This window comes from Vipera ursinii, assembly GCF_947247035.1.
Source record: "Vipera ursinii genome assembly, chromosome: 1".
Lineage (NCBI taxonomy): Eukaryota > Metazoa > Chordata > Lepidosauria > Squamata > Viperidae > Vipera > Vipera ursinii.
The window spans coordinates 162611359-162637562 of record NC_139512.1 but is presented as its reverse complement, the minus strand read 5'-3'; the positions used below and the strand labels follow the sequence as shown (position 1 = coordinate 162637562).

General features: G+C 36.4%; 1 protein-coding gene across 1 annotated transcript in view; it reads left to right on the top strand.

Annotated features, from left to right (window-relative positions):
* TTN (titin) overlaps positions 1-26204 on the top strand; it is a 314290-nt gene that overhangs the window by 150350 nt on the left and 137736 nt on the right. The window contains exons 138-175 of the mRNA XM_083368347.1: positions 559-633; positions 1627-1683; positions 2797-2889; positions 3247-3321; positions 3769-3834; positions 4011-4076; positions 4261-4335; positions 4506-4571; positions 4741-4815; positions 5011-5085; positions 5247-5321; positions 5733-5807; positions 6185-6259; positions 6438-6515; positions 6700-6765; positions 7161-7238; positions 7620-7694; positions 8640-8714; positions 8875-8949; positions 9126-9191; positions 9371-9445; positions 9622-9687; positions 10383-10448; positions 11022-11099; positions 12393-12761; positions 14179-14259; positions 14469-14552; positions 15356-15439; positions 15544-15657; positions 16517-16603; positions 17158-21333; positions 22331-22417; positions 22654-22728; positions 23738-23812; positions 24035-24118; positions 24340-24423; positions 24867-24950; positions 26088-26156. Coding sequence (XP_083224473.1) covers positions 559-633; positions 1627-1683; positions 2797-2889; positions 3247-3321; positions 3769-3834; positions 4011-4076; positions 4261-4335; positions 4506-4571; positions 4741-4815; positions 5011-5085; positions 5247-5321; positions 5733-5807; positions 6185-6259; positions 6438-6515; positions 6700-6765; positions 7161-7238; positions 7620-7694; positions 8640-8714; positions 8875-8949; positions 9126-9191; positions 9371-9445; positions 9622-9687; positions 10383-10448; positions 11022-11099; positions 12393-12761; positions 14179-14259; positions 14469-14552; positions 15356-15439; positions 15544-15657; positions 16517-16603; positions 17158-21333; positions 22331-22417; positions 22654-22728; positions 23738-23812; positions 24035-24118; positions 24340-24423; positions 24867-24950; positions 26088-26156 — 7299 coding nt within the window. The remainder of the gene's footprint in view (positions 1-558; positions 634-1626; positions 1684-2796; positions 2890-3246; positions 3322-3768; positions 3835-4010; positions 4077-4260; positions 4336-4505; positions 4572-4740; positions 4816-5010; positions 5086-5246; positions 5322-5732; positions 5808-6184; positions 6260-6437; positions 6516-6699; positions 6766-7160; positions 7239-7619; positions 7695-8639; positions 8715-8874; positions 8950-9125; positions 9192-9370; positions 9446-9621; positions 9688-10382; positions 10449-11021; positions 11100-12392; positions 12762-14178; positions 14260-14468; positions 14553-15355; positions 15440-15543; positions 15658-16516; positions 16604-17157; positions 21334-22330; positions 22418-22653; positions 22729-23737; positions 23813-24034; positions 24119-24339; positions 24424-24866; positions 24951-26087; positions 26157-26204) is intronic.

Sequence of the window (26204 nt, the reverse complement as noted above, 5' to 3'; positions counted from 1 at the left end):
GGTTCATTCTGTTTCCGAAAATCTTACTGTTTATTGAATACACGGCATGGTAATGTCAAAGCAAAACTAACTCTGAGGTTCCTAGACACCAGTTCGAGAATTAAGCAATATTTTCTCTGGCCAAACCCCCACCCTCTCACCTAGTCCGTGTAAACAATTTCACTTTGTTATGGGAACCATCTGCTTCCTCTCCACACCTGCTGCAGTGTCCTTGAAAAGGTTTCAGGCTCTCACAGTCTTCAGGGGAACCATAGAAGTTTCATTTCTACCAATCTAACCAATTCTAAAGCAACAACTCCCCCCCTTACTCTAATGGCAAGTTGAAACAAAGAGGCACATAGCTGCCAAAGTTTCGTTCTTGACATATCAACATGTCCTTTGTGTGAGTGTGTGTGTGTGTGTGTGTGTTTAAACACAATGTGCTGAGAAAGCTTGTTCCTTGTCTTTTCAAGTGGTCTTTATATCTATGTTTTTGTGTGTTTGGAGCTATTATTCTCTGATTTGTGCCAAAATGGAACCCCATGCTCAAAAGTATTTCTGTATTTTTTTCAATCAAAGTGCCCAAGAAACCAGTACCTAAAGAGGAAATGCCTGTTCCTGTCCCTAAACGAGTAGAAGCACCTCCTGCTAAAGGTACATCATCTTGTGAGGCAGAATGTTCTATGGTTATTCACTTGGTCTATATTAAGCAAATGTCATTCAGGCCAAAACAAGCAGTTACAATAACAGTTGATCATTTCTGTCAATCTCGTTTTGTAAATCCCTAAACCTCTTCAATCAATTAGAATAGAGCTGGAAGGGACCTTGGAGGTCTTCTAGTCCAACCCCCTGCTCAAGCAGGAGACCCTATGCCATTTCAGACAAGTGACTGTCCAGTCTCTTCTTAAAAATCTCCAGTGATGAAGCACTTACAACTTCTGAAGGCAAGCGGTTCCACTGGTTAATTGTCCTGACTTTTAGGAAGTTTCTCCTTAGTTCCAGGTTGCTTCTCTCCTTGATTAATTTCCATCCATAGTTTCTTGTCCTGACCTCTGGTGCTTTGGAAAATAAGTTGACCCCCCCTCCTCTTTGTGGCAGCCTCTCAAATAGTAAAACACTGCTATCATGTCCCCCCTCAGTGCTTCTTTTCTGTAGACTAGCCAAACCCAAATCCTGCAACCATTCTTCATATGTTTTAGTCTCCAGGCCTTTCCTCATCTTAGTGGCTGCTCTTTGCACTTTTTCCTCTTGGGTTCAGCTGCTGCAGTTCTACTGTTCCGGTTTTGATTCTTTCACTTTCCCACCTGGCTTTTATTTTTTTCTGCTTTGAATAAAATTGATTTGCAAATTAATCTTTTTAAAGTGCCAGTTGTGTGGGAAAAGGTGGAGAGTTGCCTCTACCTAAAGATACATGGAGGAGCGCTTTTAATTTATATGTGGATATTCAACTGTTTTTTCCCCATGGAACTTGCAGATATGGGCCAAATATGACACGCAAAGTGAATTATGATACCCAGGAAGGACAAGTGGATTTGTGGTTATACTTCTCTAACCTATAATGGGGCTTATCTGTTGCTCTTCTGTCTCCCCTGTATTCTTTTTCTTTGTGATATGTTTCAAACATTTCATTTCTTGATATCTTTAAAGTGCCAGAGATCCCTGTGGAAGCGGAAATTGAAGCTGAAGTGCCTCTACCAGCTAAAGGTATACCAGCCTGTTCTGAAAAGTAGAGGTTATTTATCTTGAATATTATTGTTACATGTCCTTTGAATGTGTCGTTTTTATGGATCTTTGTGTTGATGAAAGTGCATCTACAAATTGTTTCTTAAAATGGAAGAACACACACTTCTTGAAGAGGGAGTCATGCCAAAAAAATGTACATCAACCTCATTCACCTTATCAAAAAAAAACATTTTCAATACCAGTCTTTATTTTATTTTGCTACAAATATTCTCTTCTATTGGACACCAATATTTTACATGTTACATTCCAAATAAATTGCATGACCTGTTCTTATTCATGTTTACTTGGTCATAAATTCCACTGAGTTTAATGGAATGGGTTTCTAAATATGCTGGCAAAAACTGCAGACTTCAATTTAATCTCATAAATTTATATTTAAAACACCAGCAGGAAAATATTTTTTATAATACAGAACAGCATGAGAAGCATTTTAAAAAGAGTTTAAATAGAAACTTTATGTTACATTATGTGTGTATTTAGGACAGTGGGTTTTAAAGTGTGATCTTAGGACTTAGGGTTTTCCCCAATACCCTCTCAGGGGTCCAAAAATTCAAAATATTTACCAGCCTATGTTGAAAAGTAATATAATATTAAAATCCCATCAAACAATTGTAAGAAGCAGTAGGGACAGCAAATAAATCAGTTTTAATTTTTAATATGGTAAATATTGATCAATGTAAGTCATAAAAACAAAACCTTTTTTCAGATCCTCCATAATTTTTAAAAGTGGGAAGGAGTCCTGAGAGGAACAAAATTTTAAAAACAGTGGCTTAGGAGAATAGACAGGAACAGGCCTCAGATGATAGCGAAAATTGTAAATTAAAAGGGTATATTTTATGAGAAAAACATTTTGGATTTATTCCCAAATAAAGATGCCAAATCACACTGGGCTTTTTTATATATATTTAGCTTGAGCATCAGCTTTCCATCTAACAGAAAGCTGATGCTAATGGCTCTTCTTTCATGTTCTTGGCTTACACTGCATTAAAACAGCGATTGTCCCTTGCTGTGTTTTTTTCCACTGTATCTGTTAATGAGACTTAAGTCTAAATCTGAACAAAAAATGTTTTAAAGTGCCAGAAGTACCTAAGAAAGTTGTACCAGCAAAGAAGATTCCTGAACCTGTTCCCAAAAAAGTGGAGCCACCAACACCACCGGTTGCAAAAGGTACTTTGACTAATATAGAGAAAGAATCATTATGGCAGCAGCATGACTTATTCCTCTGTTGTGCTAATGATAGGGCTAAGCAGACAACTTCACCATTTTTTTCACCACCAAGTATGCTAGGATTATATTAATTGTATTTCTAAATTGTATAGGAAAAACTCTTATGCGCTTTTCTATTTGTAAACATTGATAGAAACTCTCCTGAATTATTCAACTTCTAAGTCTTTTTTTTTCTTAACCATTTCTGCAAATGCCTGGCTTTTCCAACTATAGTTTACTATTTTATAAAATTCTTGTTATCATTATCTTCCCATGGGGGCCTCAAATCAAACTCTCCCAACTATTTTTTTTTCCAAGTCCCTGAAGTTCCGAAACCTGTCCCAGAAGAGGAAGTCCCAGTTCCCAAAAAAGTACCACCTCCACCAGCCAAAGGTACATCTATTTGAAACCGTGTGAAAATAGATTATCATGGATCATACTCCATGCTCATGCTCTTCAATTAAGCAAAACAAAAAACAAAAAAACCACCAATGGTAGTGTTTCAAAGTTGTGTGTTTTCTTGTACATCTGTACATGATGAGTTACAAAGAAATTCTTAAAAGAAGAAAAACATCTCTTTTTCAAGTGCCTGAAGTTCCAAAACCTGACCCAGAAGAGGAAGTGCCTGTTCCCAAAAAAAGTACCACCTCCCCCAGTCAAAAGTACACCTAACATTTAAAATGTATCAAAAACATTAACACTGAGATTAGTTGTCATTCTTGTTCTTAAGTATTAGACACCAATATTGCTACTGTGGTTCAAAATTTTCTGACATCCTACATGTTTGCCCATGGTGAGTTGAGCTCAACATCTTATTGAAAATTTATCTGTCTTTCAAAGTTCCCAAACCTGTCCCGGAAGAGGAAGTACCGGTTCCTAAAAAAGTGCCAGCTCCACCAGCCAAAGGTACATCTAACATTTATAATAGTAAGAGGGAAACATTAGGATTAAAATTTCTTATCATCCATATTGTTCACTATTAAGCACCAGCCTTGGTGGTCCAAAACTGAGCAACGTCGTATATGTTTACTAATGGTGAGATGACCTCAACATCTTATAGAAAATTTATCTGTCTTTCAAAGTTCCCAAACCTGTCCCAGAAGAGGAAGTACCGGTTCCTAAAAAAGTGCCAGCTCCACCAGCCAAAGGTACATCTAATATATCTAATAGTACTAGTATGAGAAAAATTAACGTTAACATTACTTGCAATCCTAATTCTTAATCGTTAGACACTAATATTGGTAGGTCAAAGTCTTGTGATGTCTTATGTGTTTGTCAATGTTACCTTGAGACCAAAATCTTTTTAAAAAGTCCTCTATACTATCTTTAAAGTGCCTGAAGTTCCCAAACCTGTCCCAGAAGAGAAAGTGCCCGTTCCCAAAAAAGTGCCACCTCCACCAGCCAAAGGTACATCTAATATTTATAACAGTAAGAAAGAACGTCATGACTGAAGTTGCCTGTCATCTATATTCTTAAGTATACTGGTGGTTCAAATTTTGGGGATATCTTATATGCTTGTCGATGGTGAATTGAATTCAAATCTTAAAGAAAATCCATCTCTCTTTCAATTCCTGAAGTTCCCAAACCTGTCCCAGAAGAGAAAGTCCCAGTTCCCAAAAAAGTGCCACCTCCACCAGCTAAAGGTATGCCCAATTAAAACAGTAATGAAAAAAAAACACTCATAACATTAATGTTACTTGTCATCTGTGTTATTAGCCATGAACTTTGGTACTTCAAAGTCTGTGATGTCTTATATGTGTGCACCTGTTGAGACCAACATCTTTATAAAAATCCTCCATATTATCTTAAAAGTGCCTGAAGTTCCCAAACCTGTCCCAGAAGAAGAAGTGCCTATCCCCAAAAGGGTACCAGCTCCACCAGCCAAAGGTACATCTTATATTTAAAGTAGCAATATGAAAAAACATTCACATTGCTATTACTTGTCATCCTTATTCTTAAGTGTTAAACACCAAGATTGCTACAGTAGTTCAATGTTTTCTGATCTTTTATATCTTTGTCCATTGTTGATTGAGCCAAAAAACCATCTACCTTTCAATTTAAAAAAAAAATCTCTTTTCAAAGTGCCTGAAGTTCCCAAACCTGTCCCAGAAGAGGAAGTCCCAGTTCCCAAAAAAGTGCCACCTCCACCAGCTAAAGGTATGTCTTATATCAAAAAAATGTGAAGAAATGTTTATTAATGTTATTTGTCATCCATGTTATTAGATATGAATTTTGATAATTCAAAGTTTTGTGATGTCTCATGTGTTTGTCCATGATGAAAATCTTTTAAAAAATATCCTCCATACTATCTTTAAAAGTGCCTGAAGTTCCCACACCTGTCCCAGAAGAGGAAATCCCTATCCCCAAAAAAGTGCCAGCACCACCAGCCAAAGGTACCTGTAAAATTTGTAACAGTATTAAAAAGTTAAAAATGTTGTCATTGTTTGTCACTGATATTCCTAAGTATTAGACACTAGTGTCAGTATTTAAATTTTGTCACATCTTGTATGTTGTCCATGTTGAGAGCAAAGTCTTTAAGAATTCTTATTATCTTTAAAATACCTAAATAATCCCAAATGAATTCCAGAAACCAGACTGATTCCTTCTACAAAAACAACTTGCCGTGTCAAGTGTACATCTTGTCTTTAAAATATCTTAAAACAAATAAATGCTGATGTTATTTGATGTTATGTCTTTGTCAGTCAAGTACAAAATATCCATATTAGTTCTTTCAACTTTTATGAAGTTTGTTCATGTTGACTTGAGTATTTAATACTTAAAAAAAAACCATATTATTTTCAAAGTGCCTAAAGTTCCCAAACCTGTCCCAGAAGAGGAAGTCCCAGTTCCCAAAAAAGTGCCAGCTCCACCAGCCAAAGGTACATCTTATATGTATAACACCATGAAAAATACTAATGTCATTCATATTCTTAAATATTAGTGTTGGAATATATTTTGTTAGAATGCATTCTTATGCAACAACTATAGAAGTATTCAGCCAGTAGATGGCAGTGTATACAAGTTTATGGTATATACTCTCTGTCCTTAACTTCTAAGAAGTTTCCTTTTTCCTGTTACAGTTAAACACTTAAGCAGTAAAGCACATGGTGACTGTACACTATATTTGATCTGTACTGCTATATATAAACAGAATTTCTAACAATTAGACAACAAAAACCGACAGTTCAATGTTTCGTAGTATCATCTGGTGACTTGAGACAAAAAACTTTTTTTAATTAAACTCTTTCTTTAAAAGTGCCTGAAGTGCCCAAACCTGTCCCAGAAGAGAAAGTGCCTATTCCCAAAAAGGTGCCAGCTCCTCCCGCTAAAGGTACAGGTGAAATTTGTAACACAGTGAAAACAAAGTTCACAATATATTTCACAATGATTCTTCTGTTAAGGGTTAAATGCCCAGATTAATATTTCACACTCTTGAGTTGTCTTCTGCATTTGTCAATGGTGAATTGATAACAAAATCTTAAAACAAGAAAATCATATATTCTTTTAAGTGCCTGAAGTTCCCATACCAGTCGTAGAAGAAGAAGAAGTGCCTGTTCCTAAAAAAGTACCAGCTCCACCAGCCAAAGGTACATCTAACTTTTGAAAAAATAACATGGAAAGAACTTTAATATTAACATGACTTGTCATTTGATTCTTGAGCAAAAGAAACAAATACTTGTATTTCAAAGTTTTGTGACATCTTACATGTTTGACCATGGTGAGTTGAGCTCAAACTCTTAAAGACAAAAATCTGTCTTTCAATCCCTGAAGTTCCCAAGCCTGTTCCAGAAGAGAAAGTGCCTGTTGCTAAAAAAGTGCCAGCTCCACCAGCTAAAGGTACATGTGAAATATATACGTCTATGAAAAACATAAATGTTGACCATATCTGTGATATTCTTAAATTTTAAGCATTAATATCAGTATGCAGTGTTTTGTGATGCTTTGTATGTTATCCAAGTCTGATCAAAATCTTTTAAAAATGCTTTATTTAAATTTCGTGTTATGTGTGCGAATGTTTCTTCCCTCTTGGAGGTGTTAGGTGCTCTTGACAAATATTCATTTAACGTTCTAAATATCTTGAAAATCAATCAATGTTGGCAGTACTTATCATTAATAATTTAAGTATTAAACACCTACACCAGGACTGCAAGTTTTTAGGTCTTCCATATTTGTTTATATTGATTTGAAATAAAATATATTTATTCTAAAAAAAATTCATACTGTCTTTCAAGTCCCTGAAGTTCCCAAAGTGGTGGAGGAAGAGGAAATATTTGAAGTTCCCAAAAAAGTGCCAGCTCCACCAGCCAAAGGTACATCTAATATTTATAACAAAGGACCAATTTTGGTGCTCCTTATCATTCATATGCCTAATGATGAGTCACCAATTCAAAGTTTGTGAAATCTTACATGTTTGTCCCTAGTGAACTCAGCTCAAAATCTTACAGAAAATACATCTATCTTTCAAATCCCTTCAATTTCCAAACCTGTTCCTGAAAAACTGCCAGCTCTACCTGTTGAGTGTTGCATAGAATATTTATAGCAGTTGGGAAGAATGTTGACAGTAGCTGTCATACGTCTTCTTAAATATTAAATAAAAATTTACTGCTGAAAAATTTGTAGCAGCTTATAGGCTAGCTAGTCCATGCTGATTTGAGATCAAACCTTTCAAAAGGAACCATCTTTTTTTAAAGTGCCTGAAGTTCCCAAACCTGTCCCAGAAGAAAAAGTTCCTGTTCCCAAAAAAGTACCAGCTCCACCAGCCAAAGGTACTTGTGAAACCTGAAACAGTATGAAAGAAAATACTCTGTTAATGTTGCTAGTCATGTATCTTCTTCAGTTAAATGTTAAACAGCAAAATTAATAGCTTAAAGTTTTACTGTGTCTTGTATGTCTGTCCATGTTGACTTGAGACCAACATCTTTTTTTTTAAAAAAAAATCTTCCTATCTTAAAACTGCCAAAGGTTTCCAAATATGTCCAGGAAGATAAAGTGTCTATTCTCCAAAAAAAAATAACCATTCCATGCTTCAAAAATTTATGATAATATGAAAAAAATAATTACCTGTCATCCATATTCTTAAACACTGGACAAAAATCTTGCTCGTTCAAAGTTTTGCACTATCTTGTATGTTTGTCTGTAGTGAGGTGAGCTCTATATCTTAAAGAAGAAGAAAAAAAACACCTATCCTTCAAGTCCCTGAAGTTCTCAATCTTGATCCAAAAGGAAAAGTGCCTGAAGTTCCCCCTCAGTTAAAGTTTGTTCCCACCTAATTTTTGAAACTGTATGGGGAAAAATGACATTACCTGTCACTGTTATTGTCCAGTTAAGAGCGGAAAAACATCAATAGTTGTGAGGAAATTTGAGGAGGCTGGAATAGAAACAGGAGAAATTTAGACAGAAACCATCTGCAAATAATGGAGAGGTTCAACCGTACCTCAGTGTGAGTTGTGAAAAGCCTAGAAAGTCAGACTCCACTTCAATAAAGACATTAATAAAAGAGAATGGGTGGTTACTGCTGTAGTTTCTGGGATTCATTAATTCTTGCATTAAAGGCCTTCCTAATGTCTGTGTGATTCTTGCTTCCTTGATCGTGTGAGGCAATACTGGGTTTGACAGTTTTTCAATGTTTTGTAATGTCTTCTACTGTATGTTCCACTTTGGACTTGAGAACAAAAACCTTATTAAAAAATCATTAAATCTTTTTTTTCAAGTCCCCGAAGTTCCAAAACCTGTTCCAGAAGAGAAAGTGCCAGTTCCCAAAAAGGTGCCACCTCCACCAGCCAAAGGTACAGATGAAAAAAAGTTGACAATACATACCATTTATATTCTTCGGTTAAGGGTTAAACACAAAGAATAGTAGGTTTAGAGTTTTGCATTGTTTTCTACATTTGTCCATGGTGAACTAAGAACAAAACCTTGAAATAAGAAAACCATCTCTTTTTAAAGTGCCTGAAGTTCCCAAAGCTGTCCCAGAAGAGAAAGTGCCTGTTCCTAAAAAAGTGCCACCTCCACCAGCCAAAGGTACATCTAATATTTATAATAGTAAGAGGGAAACATTAAGATTAAAATTTCTTATCATCCATATTGTTCAGTATTAAGCACCAGCCTTGGTGGTCCAAAACTGAGCAACGTCGTATATGTTTATTAATGGTGAGATGACCTCAACCTCTTATAGAAAATTTATCTGTCTTTCAAAGTTCCCAAACCTGTCCCGGAAGAGGAAGTACCGGTTCCTAAAAAAGTGCCAGCTCCACCAGCCAAAGGTACATCTAATATATCTAATAGTACTAGTATGAGAAAAATTAATGTTAACTTGCAATCCTTATTCTTAATCATTAGACACCAATGTTGGTAGGTCAAAGTCTTGTGATGTCTTATGTGTTTGTCAATGTTGGCTTGAGACCAAAATCTTTTTAAAAAGTCCTCTATACTATCTTTAAAGTGCCTGAAGTTCCCAAACCTGTCCCAGAAGAGAAAGTGCCTGTTCCCAAAAAAGTGCCACCTCCACCAGCCAAAGGTACATCTAACATTTAAAATAGTTATACCAAAAACACCGACATTACCTATCATCCTTATTCTTAAGTTGTAGACCTCAATATTGTTCAAAGTTTTCGGATATCTTATATGTTTGTCCACGGTGAATTGAGCTCAAAATCTTTAAGAAAAAAAAAATCTGTCTTTCAATTCCTGAAGTTCCCAAAGCTGTCCCAGAAGAGGAAGTGCCTGTTCCCAAAAAAATGCCAGCTCCACCAGCCAAAGGTACACCTAATATTTATAATACTAAGAAAGAACATCAAGATTGATATTGCCTGTCATCTATATTCTTAAGTGTTATGTATTGCTATAGTAGTTCAAAGTGTTCTGGTATTTCATGTTTGTCCATTGTGAGTTTAAGGGGGGAAAAAATCTATCTTTCAATTGTTGAACTTCCCAAAGCTGACCCAGAAGAGCAAGTGCCTGTTCCTGAAAAAGTGCCACCTCCATTAGCCAAAGACATATTCACTATTTTAAAAAGTAGTGTAAAAACATTACTTCTCTTCTGTCTTCTTACGCGTTAGGCACCAGTATTGGTCATTTGAATTTTTTTGATGTCTTATATGTTTGTCCATGTTGACCGAACTCCAGAATATTTATAAAAATATCCTTTGTACTATCTTATAAGTTCCTGAAGTTCCCAAAGCTGTCCTAGAAGATAAAATGCCTGTTCCAGCTTCACCAGCCAAAAGTATATCTAATTTTTGCTACAGTAATATGGAATCCTTATTCTTAAGCATTAGACACCAATGTTAGTAGGTCTTGTGATGTCTTGCATGTTTGTCCATGATGAGTTAAGTTCAACATCTTTAAGAAAAAATATACTGGTAGTTCAAATTTTTGGGATATCTTATAAGTTTGTCGATGGTGAGTTGAATTCAAATCTTAAAGAAAATCCATCTCTCTTTCAATTCTTGAAGTTCCCAAACCTGTTCCAGAAGAGAAAGTGCCTGTTCCCAAAAAAGTGCCACCTCCACCAGCCAAAGGTACATCTAATATTTTGAAACTCTGCAGAAAAACCACATGATTCAAATGCAAGGGAATAAGATCGTGTTGTACAAAAGTATGCATGATGTGGACAATGTGAAGCTATTTTTCTCTTTCCAAAATTGCAGAATCAGAGATTACCCAATAAAATTGAACCCTGGTAGAATCAGAACAAACAAAAGAAAATGTATTTTTTACACAACATGCAATTCAACTTTGGAATTTGGAATCATGAAATGTAGTGCTGGCTACCAGTTTCTCTGGCTTTAAACAAGGGTTGGATTAAGTCTTGGAAGTCAAGGGGGTTCAATGGCTATTAGCTCTGATGCTGGGAGACTTATGGGCTTCCTTATGAATTTGGTTAGCCTCTGTGAGAACCCATGTTGGACTAGATGGGCTAAGGATTCGATGCATAAGTCACTGCTTACGTTCTTATGCTCTTTTATTCTTATTGATGTTACCTGTTACTTATATTCTTAAATATTAAGCACCAGTATCAACCATTCAGAATTTTTTGATGTCTTAAATGTTTGATCATCTTAAAAAAAAAACACTTTGTACTATCTTTAAAGTGCCTGGAGTTCCTAAACCTGTTCCAGAAGAGAAAGTGCCTGAAGCTCCTCCAAAAGTGCCAGTTCCTCCAGCCAAAGGTACACCTATCTATATAAATATCGGAATCATTCACCTTGCCGTTGATCTATCATTTCTGTTGCTCCAGAACAAACTCAAAAAAATCCACAGCTGTTAAAGAATACATCCAATATTGCCCCCATATTGTCAGTGGGCTCATAATTTAAAATACCTGATATGTCCAAGAAAGTCTTCCTTGAAAAGGAGGTACCCATTCCTCTTCATAAAGAAAAAGGTCACCTATGAAAGGCACAATTTTTGTCTGGTTAAAATTTTATTCCACAGTATTAAACTCTGTATACGTACTTCATTGTCTATATGTCACTAATGTGTATGTCAAATATTTGCAAACCAAAATCCCATGAAGGCATGTTGTATATTTCATGTTGCTTTCTTATTCTTTCATTGTAAATCAATGACTATGTAGAGCAGACATGTCAAACACAAGGCCCGGGGGCTGGATCCGGCCCGCGAAGTGGTTTCATGCGGCCTGCGAAGCCATCCTGGAAACAGTGAGGGAATGGCCCCCACTGCCTTGGCCCTGGCCCAGAGACCCTCCTTCTGCCAGAGACCCTCGGATCTGTCCCACTCCTGCCCAGGCCCCCATAGGCACCCTTGATGCAAACGATGTAGAGCTGGCCACGCCCACCCAGTAGGCCATACACACTCTAGCCACGCCCACCCAGTAGGCCCATGCCCACCCAGGCCATACCCACCCGTCCCCTTGAGGGCAACCTCAGTGCTGATGCGGCCCTCAATGAAATTGAGTTTGACACCCCTGATGTAGAGAATTGCAATCCTTGAGTTAAGAGTTCCCTAACCTTTCGGGGTTGACGGCCTGGAGCGGGAGGAGGGGGAAAAGAAAGGATGGGGGGGTTTTTTTGGGGGGAAACACATCTAGAATTTACTAGGTGACTTTGAGATTGTCACTATTTCACGGGGCTCTTGTTTTAAGAATAAAAGGAGGAGAGACCCAGTCTGAACTCTCAAAACAAAGTAGAATGTAAAGTTAAATAAAAGTTAAAAAAAGATAGAAAGAGGTTTGTATCAAAATTTATGAAATGACATTTGGTATCTAACAAAACATCAGTGTTTCCTGAATATTTGGCAAAGATTTTTTTCATGCTAACCTTGCAAAATGCCTTCCAGTTTATTTCTGCTGACTAACAATATTACATGCCTGTTGGGTTCATGTATTTTTTTAGAATAATATATTATAATTATTTATATCCGTGGATTATTTTAAGTTTCACTTTGTTCTGGATGGTTTCTATGCAGTCTTTGAAATAATGGCAAGTTAATTGTCTTTAAAGTGCCTGTGGTAAGAAAGAAGATTGTCCATAAGGAAAAGGTCACTGCTCCTGTTCCTATGGCTGAAGAATATGTTTATGAAGAATATGAGAAGTATGAAACATACGAGGAGGCTGGGGAATACTTGCCAGCAGAAGAAGCTGAAGAATTAGAAGAATATGCAGAAGTTTCAGAAGAACGTGAAGTTGAGTATTATGAGGAAGTTTCAGAAGAACCTGAAGTTGAGCATTATGAAGAAGCTCCAGAAGAACCTGAAGCTGAAGAGTATAAGGAAACAGTGGAACGAGAGGAATATGAGTATTATGAAGAAGTTCGAGAGATTAAGGAGATAGAAGAATATGAGGAAGTGTATGAGGTTCCACCAGCCATAGGTACATCAATTCTTTTATTTGTTGTTCCTTGACTAGACTGTCTTTAGATCTTTTCCTTCCACCAACCCGCGTTTACTGATTGCACATAGAAGGTTCCATGTGAGAATGTAGATCAAACTAACTATCCTGTTATTACTGGGAATTTTGAAGAGAAAATATGGCTATATAGTTATTTATGTATCACATTTAGAAACTGCGTATCTCTCTCATAGAGGGACTCTAGGTAGTGTACAAATCAGTTGTATTATGCAGAGAGCTTTCAATAAGCCAGGAAGAGAATTGAGTAAGGGGAAGATAATACATATTCCCCCCCTTCCCTCTCCCCAAATCACTGCAATACGCTCACTTTAGAAGTTGTATTTAGGATCAATCTCATAACTCAAATCACTCCTTAAACAAAATGATAGTTACATGATTTCCCCTTTTTCTCCCCATCCCCCCCCTTTTGTACCTTTGAGTTAGTCTCAACTCATGGTGACTAAATGCACTAGTCTGCTGATTTACTGCCAACATGTTTTTGTAAGTGTTTTGCCCTTGCCTTCTTCCACGAATTAAGGAGAGTGTGACCTAAAGTTGGCTTTGATGCCTAAGGCAGGATAAAAACTTGGTATTCCTTGATTCTAGTCCAATGCCTTATATTTTAGAAAACCAATTTCATTCAGTGCCTCCTGAAAATGTCATTTGACTTCTTTGTAAATAATTAGTGCTTCTGTCTAAAATGTTTCTCAAGTACAAGAGATGCCTAACACAAGCATTCCTAAAGTATAAGTCCAAATGATTGTACCTAGGAGAGAAAGATAGATAAATTATTACCATAGTTTGTTCTGGAACCCTGAGTTCTCATGTTTCTTTATTAAAGGATCATATTCTTTATATTTTCTTTTTCATTAGCATTCTTGATAAAAGCTAGGCCAATTAGTTTAATTACTTAAGGCTGAGAAATTAACTAGATTTCCCTACTACCATTTTCATCTCAGAAGATTCCTCGTGTTTGAGAATTCATACTAAATACATATCTGAGGAATGGAAAAATCATAGAAGGGAAAAAATCCAGAACATAAGATTGAACCCCAAAATTTTGGCTCAAGACCAGAAGGCATTTCCACATGTGCTGGAACAGTGCAACTTTAAAATGTGTGGACTTCAGCTCCACACATATTAAAGTTTCTGAGGTTGAGACACTGTGCCTAAGAGTTGTCTAATTGTCTGCAGGCCCATTCCTCCCTTCCTGTCCAATCCTCAATTGTTTTAAGAAATTTTTATTTTGTGATTGGAATGATTGCCCACTAGGACTTTCTCCTTTTTGTTTCTCCCTATGACCTGAATGTAAGCTACTAAATTTGTCCTTGTTTATTGTTGACTAATCCCTAATTCAATGGCTGAATAAATACTTAAAAAGAAATTCATCTTTTTAAAGTGCCTGAGGTTCGGAAGCCAGTCCCCAAAGAAAAAGTACCAACTGCTGTTCCTAAAAAAGAAGTGGCACTTCCACCCAAAGGTAGCCTTTTTCTTCAGCTATCATTATGAAATAAATTCTGACTTGATTGCTGGTATTATACATCTTATCTCTTTGTATGTATTGATTGTGTCAAATTATGTGCTCACTAAGTCTGAACTTGTGTTCTGTTCTTTCCTCATTATTAAGTAACATTCTTCTAACAATCCTGTACAAATCAATAACAGAAAATTATATCTGTATCTTTAAAGTGCCTGAAGTGCCCAAGAAAGCTGTTCCTGAGGAGAAGGTGCCTAAGCCTGTTCCAAAAAGGAAAGAGCCTTTACCACCTAAAGGTACATTTAATACTGATGAGAAAGAAAATTAAGATCTTCTTTTTATTTTCATCTGTTTGGCGTTAATGACATTGTCCTAGTTTTTGTTTCTGTCTGGACATTATTCTCCCAGGCCTTGGGTAAGGGTGGTTGGTGGCCCCTTTGTTGGATGTCAATTGTTGGTGAGACGATTTGGGGTTCCCCGAGTTCACCATTTTTGGTCTTCTTTCTTTGTGATATCTAATTGTATTGTTGGTTTGTTTCAGTTGTACTGTTTTTGTATTGTTTTGGCTACATTGGCACATTGTGACAAAGATTCATGATAGAAATCCTAATTTAAATGTGAAGTATCTTATCAAACAAAGCAGTGCTAGCAGCTGTCATGTGATCAGCAATATACTAATTCATTTGTGGCTGCAAAATTAATTGCTTCACCTGCTAGTCTTTGCATTTTCAAAAGAAAAGTGAAATCATGGTTCTTTTTTGTTCCCTTCTGGGTTATTTATTTATTTTTTACTATTGTTGTTCTTTTATGCTGTTTTTCTGTTTTTTTTTTCCTCTTTTGTCCTTTGTTTTTAAAAGTTTGAACAATGGTAAACCACCCTGAGACACTAGTAATCAGGCAGCATATAAATTTAATAAATTATTATTATTCTTACAGACATAGAATGCAAATAATTAACAAATTATCTTTCTGAGAATTTTTGTTTGAGCTTTATTTATCATGGATTACATGTCTTCTTATCTGTTATTTGAATGCTATTTGAATCTGTCATTTGTGAGCATCATCTTGACATTTCTCAAATCTACTAATATCTTTAAAGTGCATGAACTGGAAGAGGAAGCTCTTCCCGAAGAAAAGATACCAACTGGCATTCCTGCAAAAGACAAAGCTCTTCCAGCTAAAGGTACATCAATTCCTATGAAAATTTCTCAAGCAATCAACCCTTGTTAAAGTGTGTTCTTGGTCTTTTCTTTCCTGCCTCCTTCCCTGTTTGTCTATTGTTTTAAGTTTATCTATATACTCAAAAAGAAACTAATATCTTTGATGTGTCTCCAGTGGCCAAGAAAGATGTGCTAGAAAAGAAGAAACCTGTTCCTAAGGAAGAAGTACTGCTCATTCAAGGTAACATCCTCAAGCTGCAAATGGAATAACAGTTGATGACTCTCCATTTCCCTCTATTAATCTCTTTTAGAATCAAAGATTTAATGGAAGATGGATTGATTCATTGCATTTTTAAAAAGGCTGTGCAATTTTATAGAATAATCAAAGGAGATAAAATTCAGTAGAGAAAATCTAATAATCCCATTAGACTGGTTCAGAGGTGGGATTCAGCCGGTTCGCACCACTTCGGCAGAACCGGTAGCTAACTTTTTGTTGCCCAGGCCCAGAATGGACTTCCAGAAGTGACATCCACACAGAGAACTGGTTGTTCACATATTTGAATCCCACCACTGGACTGGGCGCTTCCATAGTCACAGGAGGCAACACCTGCAGTCAATGATAACTCTCTATAGATTTATCTCAGTTTACTTTGAGAGAACTGAATAAAAATTGTAACAGATCCCTCAGGGCCATTTTAGGCAGAAAACATCTATCTTCTAAGTGGTTAGTCTGAAGTTAAATGCATCTTGTCAGTTAACTTGAGGAAATTATCATCAGTCTTATAGCCATGCTGGCATGGGATGATGTAGATTGTAGTAGGACAGCACTAGAAGGAAACAGTTTGAGGAAAATTGCCCAAGAAAGTACAATTAGGTTTGCAGATTGACAGTATAGTATATTTGTCTACCATTCCAGGCCATCAAATATGAAAGAATTGGCTGACCTAAAATCAAAATCACAATTTTTATCATTAATTTTTTCCATGGAAAAAAATATAAGGAAAAATATAGGACCAGTGAAATATGTATGTTGTTGTGACTGTCTGTCTGTTATTTGCATTAACCTCTTATTTTTTAAAAAAATACTAATATCTTTAAAGCACCTGAGATTCAAGAGAAGAAGATTCCTCAAAAAATAATTTCTATTGCACGGACTCCTAAAGTACAGGAACTTCCATCGTCTAAAGGTATATCAGCTCTTCATGAACATAATCATAAAATAAATGCATTTCAAGGCAATTTAATCAAGCTATCATCATAGTTCTTTATCATATATTTCTGAATTTTATGTTTGATTGTCATAAATTGTTAACGTTGTCTGTTTTTTGTTTTTTTTAACAATAAAAAAAACTTGCAGAAATTAATTTCTTTAAAAGAACTCTGTGATATGAAAGGTGGAAATATTTATTACAGTCAAAGACCAGTACAACTCTGTGATACCAAAAAGAGAGAGAGAAAATTCTTAACTATGGAAGAGAATTCACTTATTGAAAGGCTGAATCTGAATAAATCTGCTGCAAGCACATCTAACTAGTAATCCGGTATTTTTATAGGGGAGCAAATTATTTAATCTAAAAGCTGACCCACTCCAGAAATTATGAACAAATCTGAGTCTTGACATAGAATGCCAGATCTTCTTTTTGTTCATAGTCCTTTGCATTCTTTTTTCTCCAAAAATGTTCAAAGTATGAGTTGTATGTCTAAAGAAAGCTAATTTTTTTAAGTGGCAGAAACCTATGAGGAATTCCTCCTAGAAGAAAAAGAAAGAGTTCCAGACATCATTTCTGGGAAAGAAGAGATTCTGTCTTTCAAAGGTATATAATCTCTCCAAAGAATACACAGAGCAACAATATCACCAAGCTATTGAAAATATACCATTATTTTATCAGTACAATTTCATGCTGCCATTTGCATTTTGTGTTTTACAAATTCTTACAAGAGTTCATTTTATTTAAAGTGTCTAAGGTATCCAGAAAAGGAATGGCAGAAGAGAAGATACCTGTTGCAAAAGTTGAAATACCAGAGACAGTTTCTCTATATAAAAAAGGAGAATCCACTGCTGAAATTAAAACAGCACAACCTCAAATATCAGAAGAGAAGAAATTAGTTGGTAAACCTCCCATACCAGAATCCATCGTTAAACCTAAACCAGCAGAGCCTCAGGTACCAGAACAAAAGATAACCGTTTCTAAATCTAGAAAACAAGAACTTTCTGAACAGCTAGAAGTAGTAGAGAAAGTTCCAGAGAAGAAGGCAGCCATTACTAAGCCTAGAAAACCCCCAACTGTAGAACTTGAAGTTCCAGGAGAACTAAGTGAACTTCAGCTGCCACAAAGGAAAATAGCAGTTGCTAAACCTAGAAAAGTTGAGCCCCCTGCAGAGCAGAAAATGGTGGAGTCTCAGGTGCCTCAGCAGAAGATAATTCCCTCAGAACCTAGGAAACCAGAGCATGTTGGGGTTCCTGAAATACTCAAGGCTGAAGTGGAAGAACTGAAGGAAAGAACTGCTAAACCAGAATTTATGGTGACACCTGAAATCACAAAACTTGTACCAGGAAAAACAGCAGTCATTACTAAACCTAAAAAATCAGAGAAAATTGCAGTAGATAAAACTGTGGAATCTAAACAGAAGACTGTAGTTGACAGACAAAAAATATCAGAACCTGTGGTGGTGCCAGAAGCAGTAGAGTTCAAGAAGGAGGAGGAGGAGGAGGAGGAAGAAGAAAAAGAAATGACTGTTGCTAAAGCCCCCAAACCAGAATATGAGGTGATATCTGAAATCACAGAACACATGCCAGCAAAAACGGTAGTAATTACTAAACCTAAAAAAACAGAGTCTATTACAGCAGATAAAACTGTGGAACCTAAACAGAAAATTAAGATTGCCAAACCGAGAAAACCAGAATCCGCAGTGGTGCCAGCAGCAATAGAGTTCAAGAAGGGAGAGGAGGAGGAGGAAGAGGAGGAGGAAGAAGAAAAAGAAATTACTATTGCTAAACTCCCCAAACCAGAACTTATAACATTACCTGAAACCACCGAACACATATCAGGAAGAAAGGTAGTAATTACTAAACCTAAAAAACCAGAGACTATTGCAATAGATAAAACTATGGAAGCCAAAAAGAAAATTGTGGTTGCCAGACGAAAAAAAACAGAATCTGGAGTGGTGCCGGAAGCAGTAGATTTCAAGAAGGAGGAGGAAGAGGAGGAGGAGGAAGAAGAAGAAGAAATTACTATTGTTAAAGTCCCCAAACCAGAACCTGTGGTGATACCTGAAATCATAGAACACATACCAGAAAAAACATTAGTAATTACAAAACCTAAAAAACCAGATACTCTAACAGTAGATAAAATTGTGGAACCTAAACAGAAGATTAAGACTGCCAAAGCAAGAAAACCAGAATCCGCAGTGGTGCCGGAAGCAATAGAGTTCAAGAAGGAAGAGGAGAAGGAGGAAGAAAAAGAAGAAGAAATTATTATGGCTAAACCCCCCAAACCAGAATTTATGCCTATATCCAAAGCCCCAGAACCCATACAAGGAAAAAAGATAGTAATTACTAAACCTAAAAAACCAGAGACTATTGCAATAGATAAAACTATGGAAGCCAAACAGAAAATTGTGGTTGCCAGACAAAAAAAACCAGAATCTGCAGTGTTGCCGGAAGCAGTAGATTTCAAGAAGGAGGAAGAGGAGGAGGAGGAAGAAGAAGAAGAAATTACTATTGTTAAAGTCCCCAGACCAGAACCTGTGGTGATACCTGAAATCATAGAACACATACCAGAAAAAACATTAGTAATTACAAAACCTAAAAAACCAGATACTCTAACAGTAGATAAAATTGTGGAACCTAAACAGAAGATTAAGACTGCCAAAGCAAGAAAACCAGAATCGGCAGTGGTGCCGGAAGCAATAGAGTTCAAGAAGGAAGAGGAGGAGGAAGAGGAAGAAAAAGAAGAAGAAGACATTATTATGGCTAAACCCCCCAAACCAGAACTTAGAGCTATATCCGAAACTCCAGAATTCATACAAGGAAAAAAGATAGTAATTACTAAAGCTAAAAAACCAGAGACTGTTGCAATAGATAAAACTGTGGAATCCAAAAAGAAAATTTTGGTTCCCAGACGAAAAAAAACAGAACCTGCGGTGGTGCCAGAAGCCGTAGAGTTCAAGAAGGAGGAGGAGGAGGAGGAAGAAGAAAAAGAAATGACTGTTGCCAAAGCCCCCAAACCAGAATATGAGGTGATATCTGAAATCACAGAACACATGCCAGCAAAAACAGTAGTAATTACCAAACCTAAAAAAACAGAGACGATTACAGCAGATAAAATTGTGGAATCTAAACAGAAAACTAAGACTGCCAAACCGAGAAAATCAGATTCGGCAGTGGTGCCGGAAGCAATAGAGTTCAAGAAGGGAGAGGAGGAGGAGAAGGAGGAAGCAGAAGAAGAAGAAGAAAAAGAAATTACTATTGCTAAACTCCCCAAACCAGAACTTATATCATTACCTGAACACATATCAGGAAAAAAGATAGTAATTACTAAACCTAAAAAACCAGAGACTATTGCAATAGATAAAACTACGGAATTCCAAAAGAAAATTGTGGTTGCCAGACAAAAAAAACCAGAACCTGCGGTGGTGCCAGAAGCAGTAGAGTTCAAGAAGGAGGAAGAGGAGGAGGAGGAAGAAGAAAAAGAAATGACTGTTGCTAAAGCCGCCAAACCAGAACCTGTGGTGATAGCTGAAATCACAGAACAAGCACCAGAAACAACATTAGTAATTACTAAACTTAAAAAAACAGAGACTATTGCGGTAGATAAAGCTGTGGAATCTGAACAGAACTTTATGGTGGCCAGACTCAAAAAAACAGAATCCGCAATGGTACCAGAAGCAAGAGAGTTCAAAAAGGAAGAGGAAGAAGAGGAGGAGGAGGAGGAAGAAGAAGAAATTGCTGCTGCCAAACTCCACAAACCAGAATCTGTGGTGAAACATGAAAAAGTTGAACCTCAAGTGTTCGAAAAGGAAAAAACTATGATTAAACCTAAAAAAACAATCACACCAAAAACATTAAAAGCAGAAGAAGAAAAACTAGAGTCAGCCAAAGCTATTGCAGTAGTTGAATCGGTAAAGCAACAGAAAAGAGAAGAGGAGAAGAGAACTCTTGCTAAACTCCCCAAAACGGAACATATGATTACAGGTGAAACAGTAGATCAGTCAGAGCTAGAAAAGAAGATAGCTGTTGCTAAAGCTAAGACACCTCAGCCTATTACCATCTCCCAAATAGTGGAACCCCAAGTGCCCAAACAAAAGATAACTGCAACCAAAGCTAGAAAACCGGAATCCTTTGTGCTGACTGAGGCAGTTGAGTTTGAAGCAGTAGAAGAAAAGATAGGTATGGCACAACCTCAGGAATTAGAACATGTGGCCCTTGAACCAGCAGAACCTCCAAAACACGAAAAAAAGAAACAAATCGAGAAAACTATTACGGAGCCTAAAGAAGTAGAGCAAAAAATGGAAGGAATAAAGTTAGCTATTGTCAAACCCCGAAAACCAGAACCCCTTGGGCTGCCTGAATCATTGGTGATTAAGGTGGAAGAAGAGGAGGCAGCCATTTCTGAACTCCCCAAATCTGAGCATTATGAGTTGCTTGAAAGAAAACCTCTGGTACCTGAAGGGAGGAAAACCATAGCTAAACCTGAAGCAACCGTTAAAATGTCTAAAACATTAATAGAAGAAGAAAAGATTGCTGTTTCCCAGCCCAGGAAACCAGAAGTCTTTGTGGTCACAGAAATAATGCAGTTAGAAGAAGAGGAAGAAAAAGTAGAAGAAAAAGAATTGCCTCAAAAATTAGAAGAAAAAGTTATTGTTGCTAAACCTAAAAAAAGAGAAACCGAAACCATACAACCTTCGTCAATAAAAGGTAGATGTTATCTTCAAAAACAAAATATTCTCTTATATTAATAAATGTTTGTCTAGTTTTGTGTGGAAGAAATGTGTCCTTGAAAATATGTTTTTGTATCTGTACACATTCCTTGTCTTACAACTTGGAACTGTGAATATGTGCAAGTCATGTCAAATTCTATGTCAAATCTTGATGTCTCTTGTTGTCTTGTTGATAATTATTGGTGTGATAATTTTTTCCATTCATGTAATTTTCACCATCTAATATATTTTAAACATCTGATATATACAAGATGTAGGTGTTATCTTCAAAAGCAAAATATGCCCTTATCTTAATAAGTGTTTGTCTAGTTTTGTATGGAAGAAATGTCTCCTTTAAAATATGTTTTTGTATCTGTACACATTCCTTGTCTAATAATATGGAACTGTGAATATGTGAAAGTCATGTCAAATTTAGTGTCAAAACTTGTTGTCTCCTGTTGTCTTGTTGATAATTATTGATGTGTATCTTTTTTCCCCATTTATGTAATTAACATAATCTAATATATTTTAAACATCTGATATATAGAAAAAAACTGCAAAATAATGTTTAGGGCTGAGGAGCAGTGGAGATAATCTTACAACATGGATATTGCAGATCCTTTGAAATCTTTCATATTTTCAGTTTAGTTTAGTCATGTCCATCAAACAATAGAGAAACATCCAAAGTCTCAACTGAGAACATATTTGCTTATGTAAATGGATTGCCCAGGATGAATGAGCTGCAACTTGATATTTTTATGTCAAATATATATCATATTTGTTCATAGCTCAACTCTGGAAGATATTTTCAGGGGTGACTTGTTCATGATAATGAGAAGTATCCTGAACGTCTCTTCATGTGATTTCACTACCAGTATTCTTGACTTTCTGTCTTTGTGTCAATTTTTGTCTGTTTGAACGAGAAATCTTTTCTTTCTGCTGTGTGAAAGCTATTTGAAATTCTTTTAAACTAAAACACACTAATATCTTTAAAGTTCCTGAGATGCCCAAGAAAGTTGTGCTGGAGGAGAAAGTAATTGTTGCTGTGCCTAAAAAACCAGAGCCACCATCTCCTGCTAAAGGTACATCTCACGCCTAATGTCATTCTGAGAAAACTGTGCCGCATTTTCCCCTCACTCTTGAAAAATCAGTTTTTCTTTTATACTTCTATAACTTTACTTTTTTATCTGAAATCCTGGAGTAAGTATTAAAACAATGCTGATAAGAGTTACCAATACGTAAGTCCGTTTTCTAATTCCTTTTCACCTACATTTTAATATACCGAAATGTAACAGAAAATAATACTATTTCTTTAAAGTGCCTGAAGTGCCCAAGAAAGCAGTTCCAGAAGAGGAGGTACCAGCTGCTCTTCCAGAAGCACCTCCAGCCAAAGGTACATCTTATTAAAATAACCCAGATGGATAGTATCTATTTGTTTTATAAAGGTGCATTGCTATTTACATTTTATAGATGATTGTTTCTGAGCCATGTTAATGGCATATAAAAACAGAATGTTCTGCCTCTTCGCCTGTCTTACAAAACCATTGATATTTGAGCTAATGACTTCAGTTTGTTCAGGATTTATAGCACTGTTTGAATGTAAATTTTTCTAAGGATGTGCACAATAAATAAATGAAGTGAAGAGACTAGCACAATCAATGTTTTTCTAGGCATTTATAAGATTACATTATATAATGTTATGCATAATAATACAAAACCTGGAGAAATGTCATGTTATTCACTGCCTGACAATGGAATAAGATGACATTCAGTCCTAGTTGATTCACCCTAGGGAGAATCTGATTCATTGTAATTTAAAATTCCTTGTTCAGATTTTTATCAAGAGCCATCAGCCGTGAGACTGAGATTTCATGGAAATTACGTTAATAAATACATAAAGAGACTGATGCATCGCAGTTAAGATATTTGTCTCCCCTACTTTGTTCTTACTATGAGCAAATGGGAAGAAACATTTAAACTATATGTTGGGTAGTGTGCTTTGGCATGCTTAAAATTTTATTAGACATGTATCCTCCTATGTTCAAAGAGAGCTTAAACAAAGTAAACAAAACCTGAACCCTTTACCATGGCATTCATTATGTATATGTTTACCACCCCAGCCATCATTTGATTATATTGTGTGTTATCCTCCCACTTTCATTTCTAAAATGTTCTGTGCGAAGCTCATATGTGGGCACTGTCCCAGAAAACTGTCAAGATTCGCTCTGTAAGCTTTGGAAACCTCCTGGGCGACTATGGGGTGGACTGGGAATCAGCTGCTTCCAATTGCGTCAGTGGAAACTGCTTTTGTGAATGAAAGCAGGCTGTTAACTCTAGCCTTGTGTATATGCCACAGTTGATGCCACAAAGAGTAATAACAGCTCCTACCCTTCCTTCAATAGTGCCCGAAGTACGAAAGAAACCCATTCCAGAAGAAAAACTTGTGCCTAAAAAACCAGAGGCACCGCCAGCTAAAGGTACCTACTTTATTATGGGTCTCCCCTTACTGCGCACTTTACTATTGGACCTTAATTTCTGTTGTATTTTTTTTATTACGCTGTAAGTATCTTGTGTGTGGTAAATTCATTTTACTAAAGTGAGGCATGACTGGTGATTTACTGTAATCATTTTGAGTGACAGGGTTCAGCATATGGTAATGTTTGGGATGCGTAACATTGACATCTGCTAATTTTTTCCAGTGCCCGAGGTGCCGAAGAAACCTGTTCCAAAAGAAAAAGTTCCAGTTGCAGAGCCCAAGGAACCAGAAGCTCCACCTGCTAAAGGTATATGGTGTCGTTAAGATGGCAAGTAATGCTACACATTTAAGCAAAATCTTTCAGGTTATTATATTTCAGGTAGAATATATGGAAATAGGTTTGTCTAAAAATCAGAAACATGAATAATTTTTTTTTGGGGGGGGGCAGTGTTGTTATTTTTTTGGGCACTTACATTCTTTAAGTCATTTCCAAAGTACTTGTACTAAAAGTATTTTAATATTTTGAAGTGCCTGAAGTGCCGAAGAAGGTTGTCCCTGAAAAGAAAGTACCAACAAAGGTGCCTAAGAAACCAGAAGCTCCACCTGCCAAAGGTATGTTTTGTTAAGAAGTGTTAATGTTTTATACTATTTTCTTGAGGGAGAATGGGCAGACCTGAGTTGTTAGTGTGTATGTTTTAAGGAATCCATTGCAAGCCACGATGGATCACTTGTGTCATAGCATCCTGGTGCCAATGAGAGAAATTATGCAATTTGCTTTATAGTGACATAATACACACATACATTCTGCCACCCAGTTCATTTGCACAATGTCTCATTTCTTCCCCTGCCCTATTCGGTTTGCATCGTCAATTTTGTTTTGTACTATTGATCTTTTAAAAAAAAAACTTTTTTTCCTGTTGATTATATCATTCTCTTTCTGAGTCTCTGCCATGAGTCCATATCTATGATTTTTTTTTCTACTTATTTTTGCATGATGAACATCTCCTCTGGGTCTTTAAAATTCAAAGCCTTAAATTGCCTCGTTATCTTTAAAGTTCCCGAGATTCCAAAGGAAGAGGTCCCCGAAGAGGAATTCCAGGTTCCTGAGATCAAAAAGCCAGAACCACCTCCTGTCAAAGGTATGGATCTTTTAGCATTTTTTAATTTTCTAAAATCCAAAGTGTTATTACAAATAAAAGTAACACCAGAGGTTTGTGCATTGCTTTGGTGCATGAATTAAATTACATTAAAAGATTAATTTAAAAAATAAAGCCAGAAGTGACATGTAGCCTGGTGAGTACAATTAAGTAACATTTGTGGGGACCATTTGAGTCAGAATTTATGATGTTGTGCTACTTTGATGAGATTTGATTCAATCTTCAGCATAGTCCTTATAAAGGTGTTTTTTTACTACTATTCTCCACTCTTTGCTACTTACCCAAAGTGTTTGATGCCTGACAGCTTTAGAAATTGACTGAATAAATAAATAGCTTCCTATGAATAAATTCTGTGTTCCCTTTAAAAAGCAAACATAATGTTCATTACTCTTCTTTTCCCATTACTTCATATGTATGAATAACGTAGACTCTGCCTTATTACAAATATTAATATGACTACCTGTACGATATTGGAAATTACAACAGGTATTTGATGATTGATTGATTGCATTTATGCATATATTAGTTTTTCTCTTTTCTAATGTCCTTGCACACATAAATAACTGAGAGACCTCTTTTCAAAACTGGGAATACAATCTGTGTAAGATCTTTGACATTCCAGAGATGCCAAAGAAAGTCATCCCAGAGGAAAAAGTACCTGTGAAAAAGCCTGAAGCATATATTACTTGCATCTTCAAGGATTACATTAATATTTTAATGCAGAGGTGCCCAACCCCCAGTCCGTGGACCGGCACTGGGCCACGGCATACCAAAAACTGGGCCGTTCAAACAAGTGAAGCCCCATCCATGGGAGGCAGGCAGTAGACAAAACCACACCCCCTCTGGTCCATGGAAAAACCTCTCCCCACAGAACTGGTCTTGGTGCCTAAAAGGTTTGGGGCATCTGTTTTAATGTCATTCCTTTCCGAGATTCTCTATTATTTGACCACCATCAAAATGTTCAGTGGCAATTCAGTTCTTATTCTGCAGATGTATTATCAGGAATTCTGCATCATCTCGTGTTTTTGTCCAAACTTTTTTTTTTTAAAAAAAACTTTTTTCTTGAAGTGGTGTTTCTTTCTTTTTACCTTTATTAATACTGTTCATTGTATTCCAAAGTGCCAGAGGTTCCCAAGAAAGTTGTCCCAGAAAAGGAGCTAGTTGAACCAGAAGCTCCACCTGCTAAAGGTAAGTGTTATTTTAAAGGAATAATTAACAACAGTATTAAGTATTATA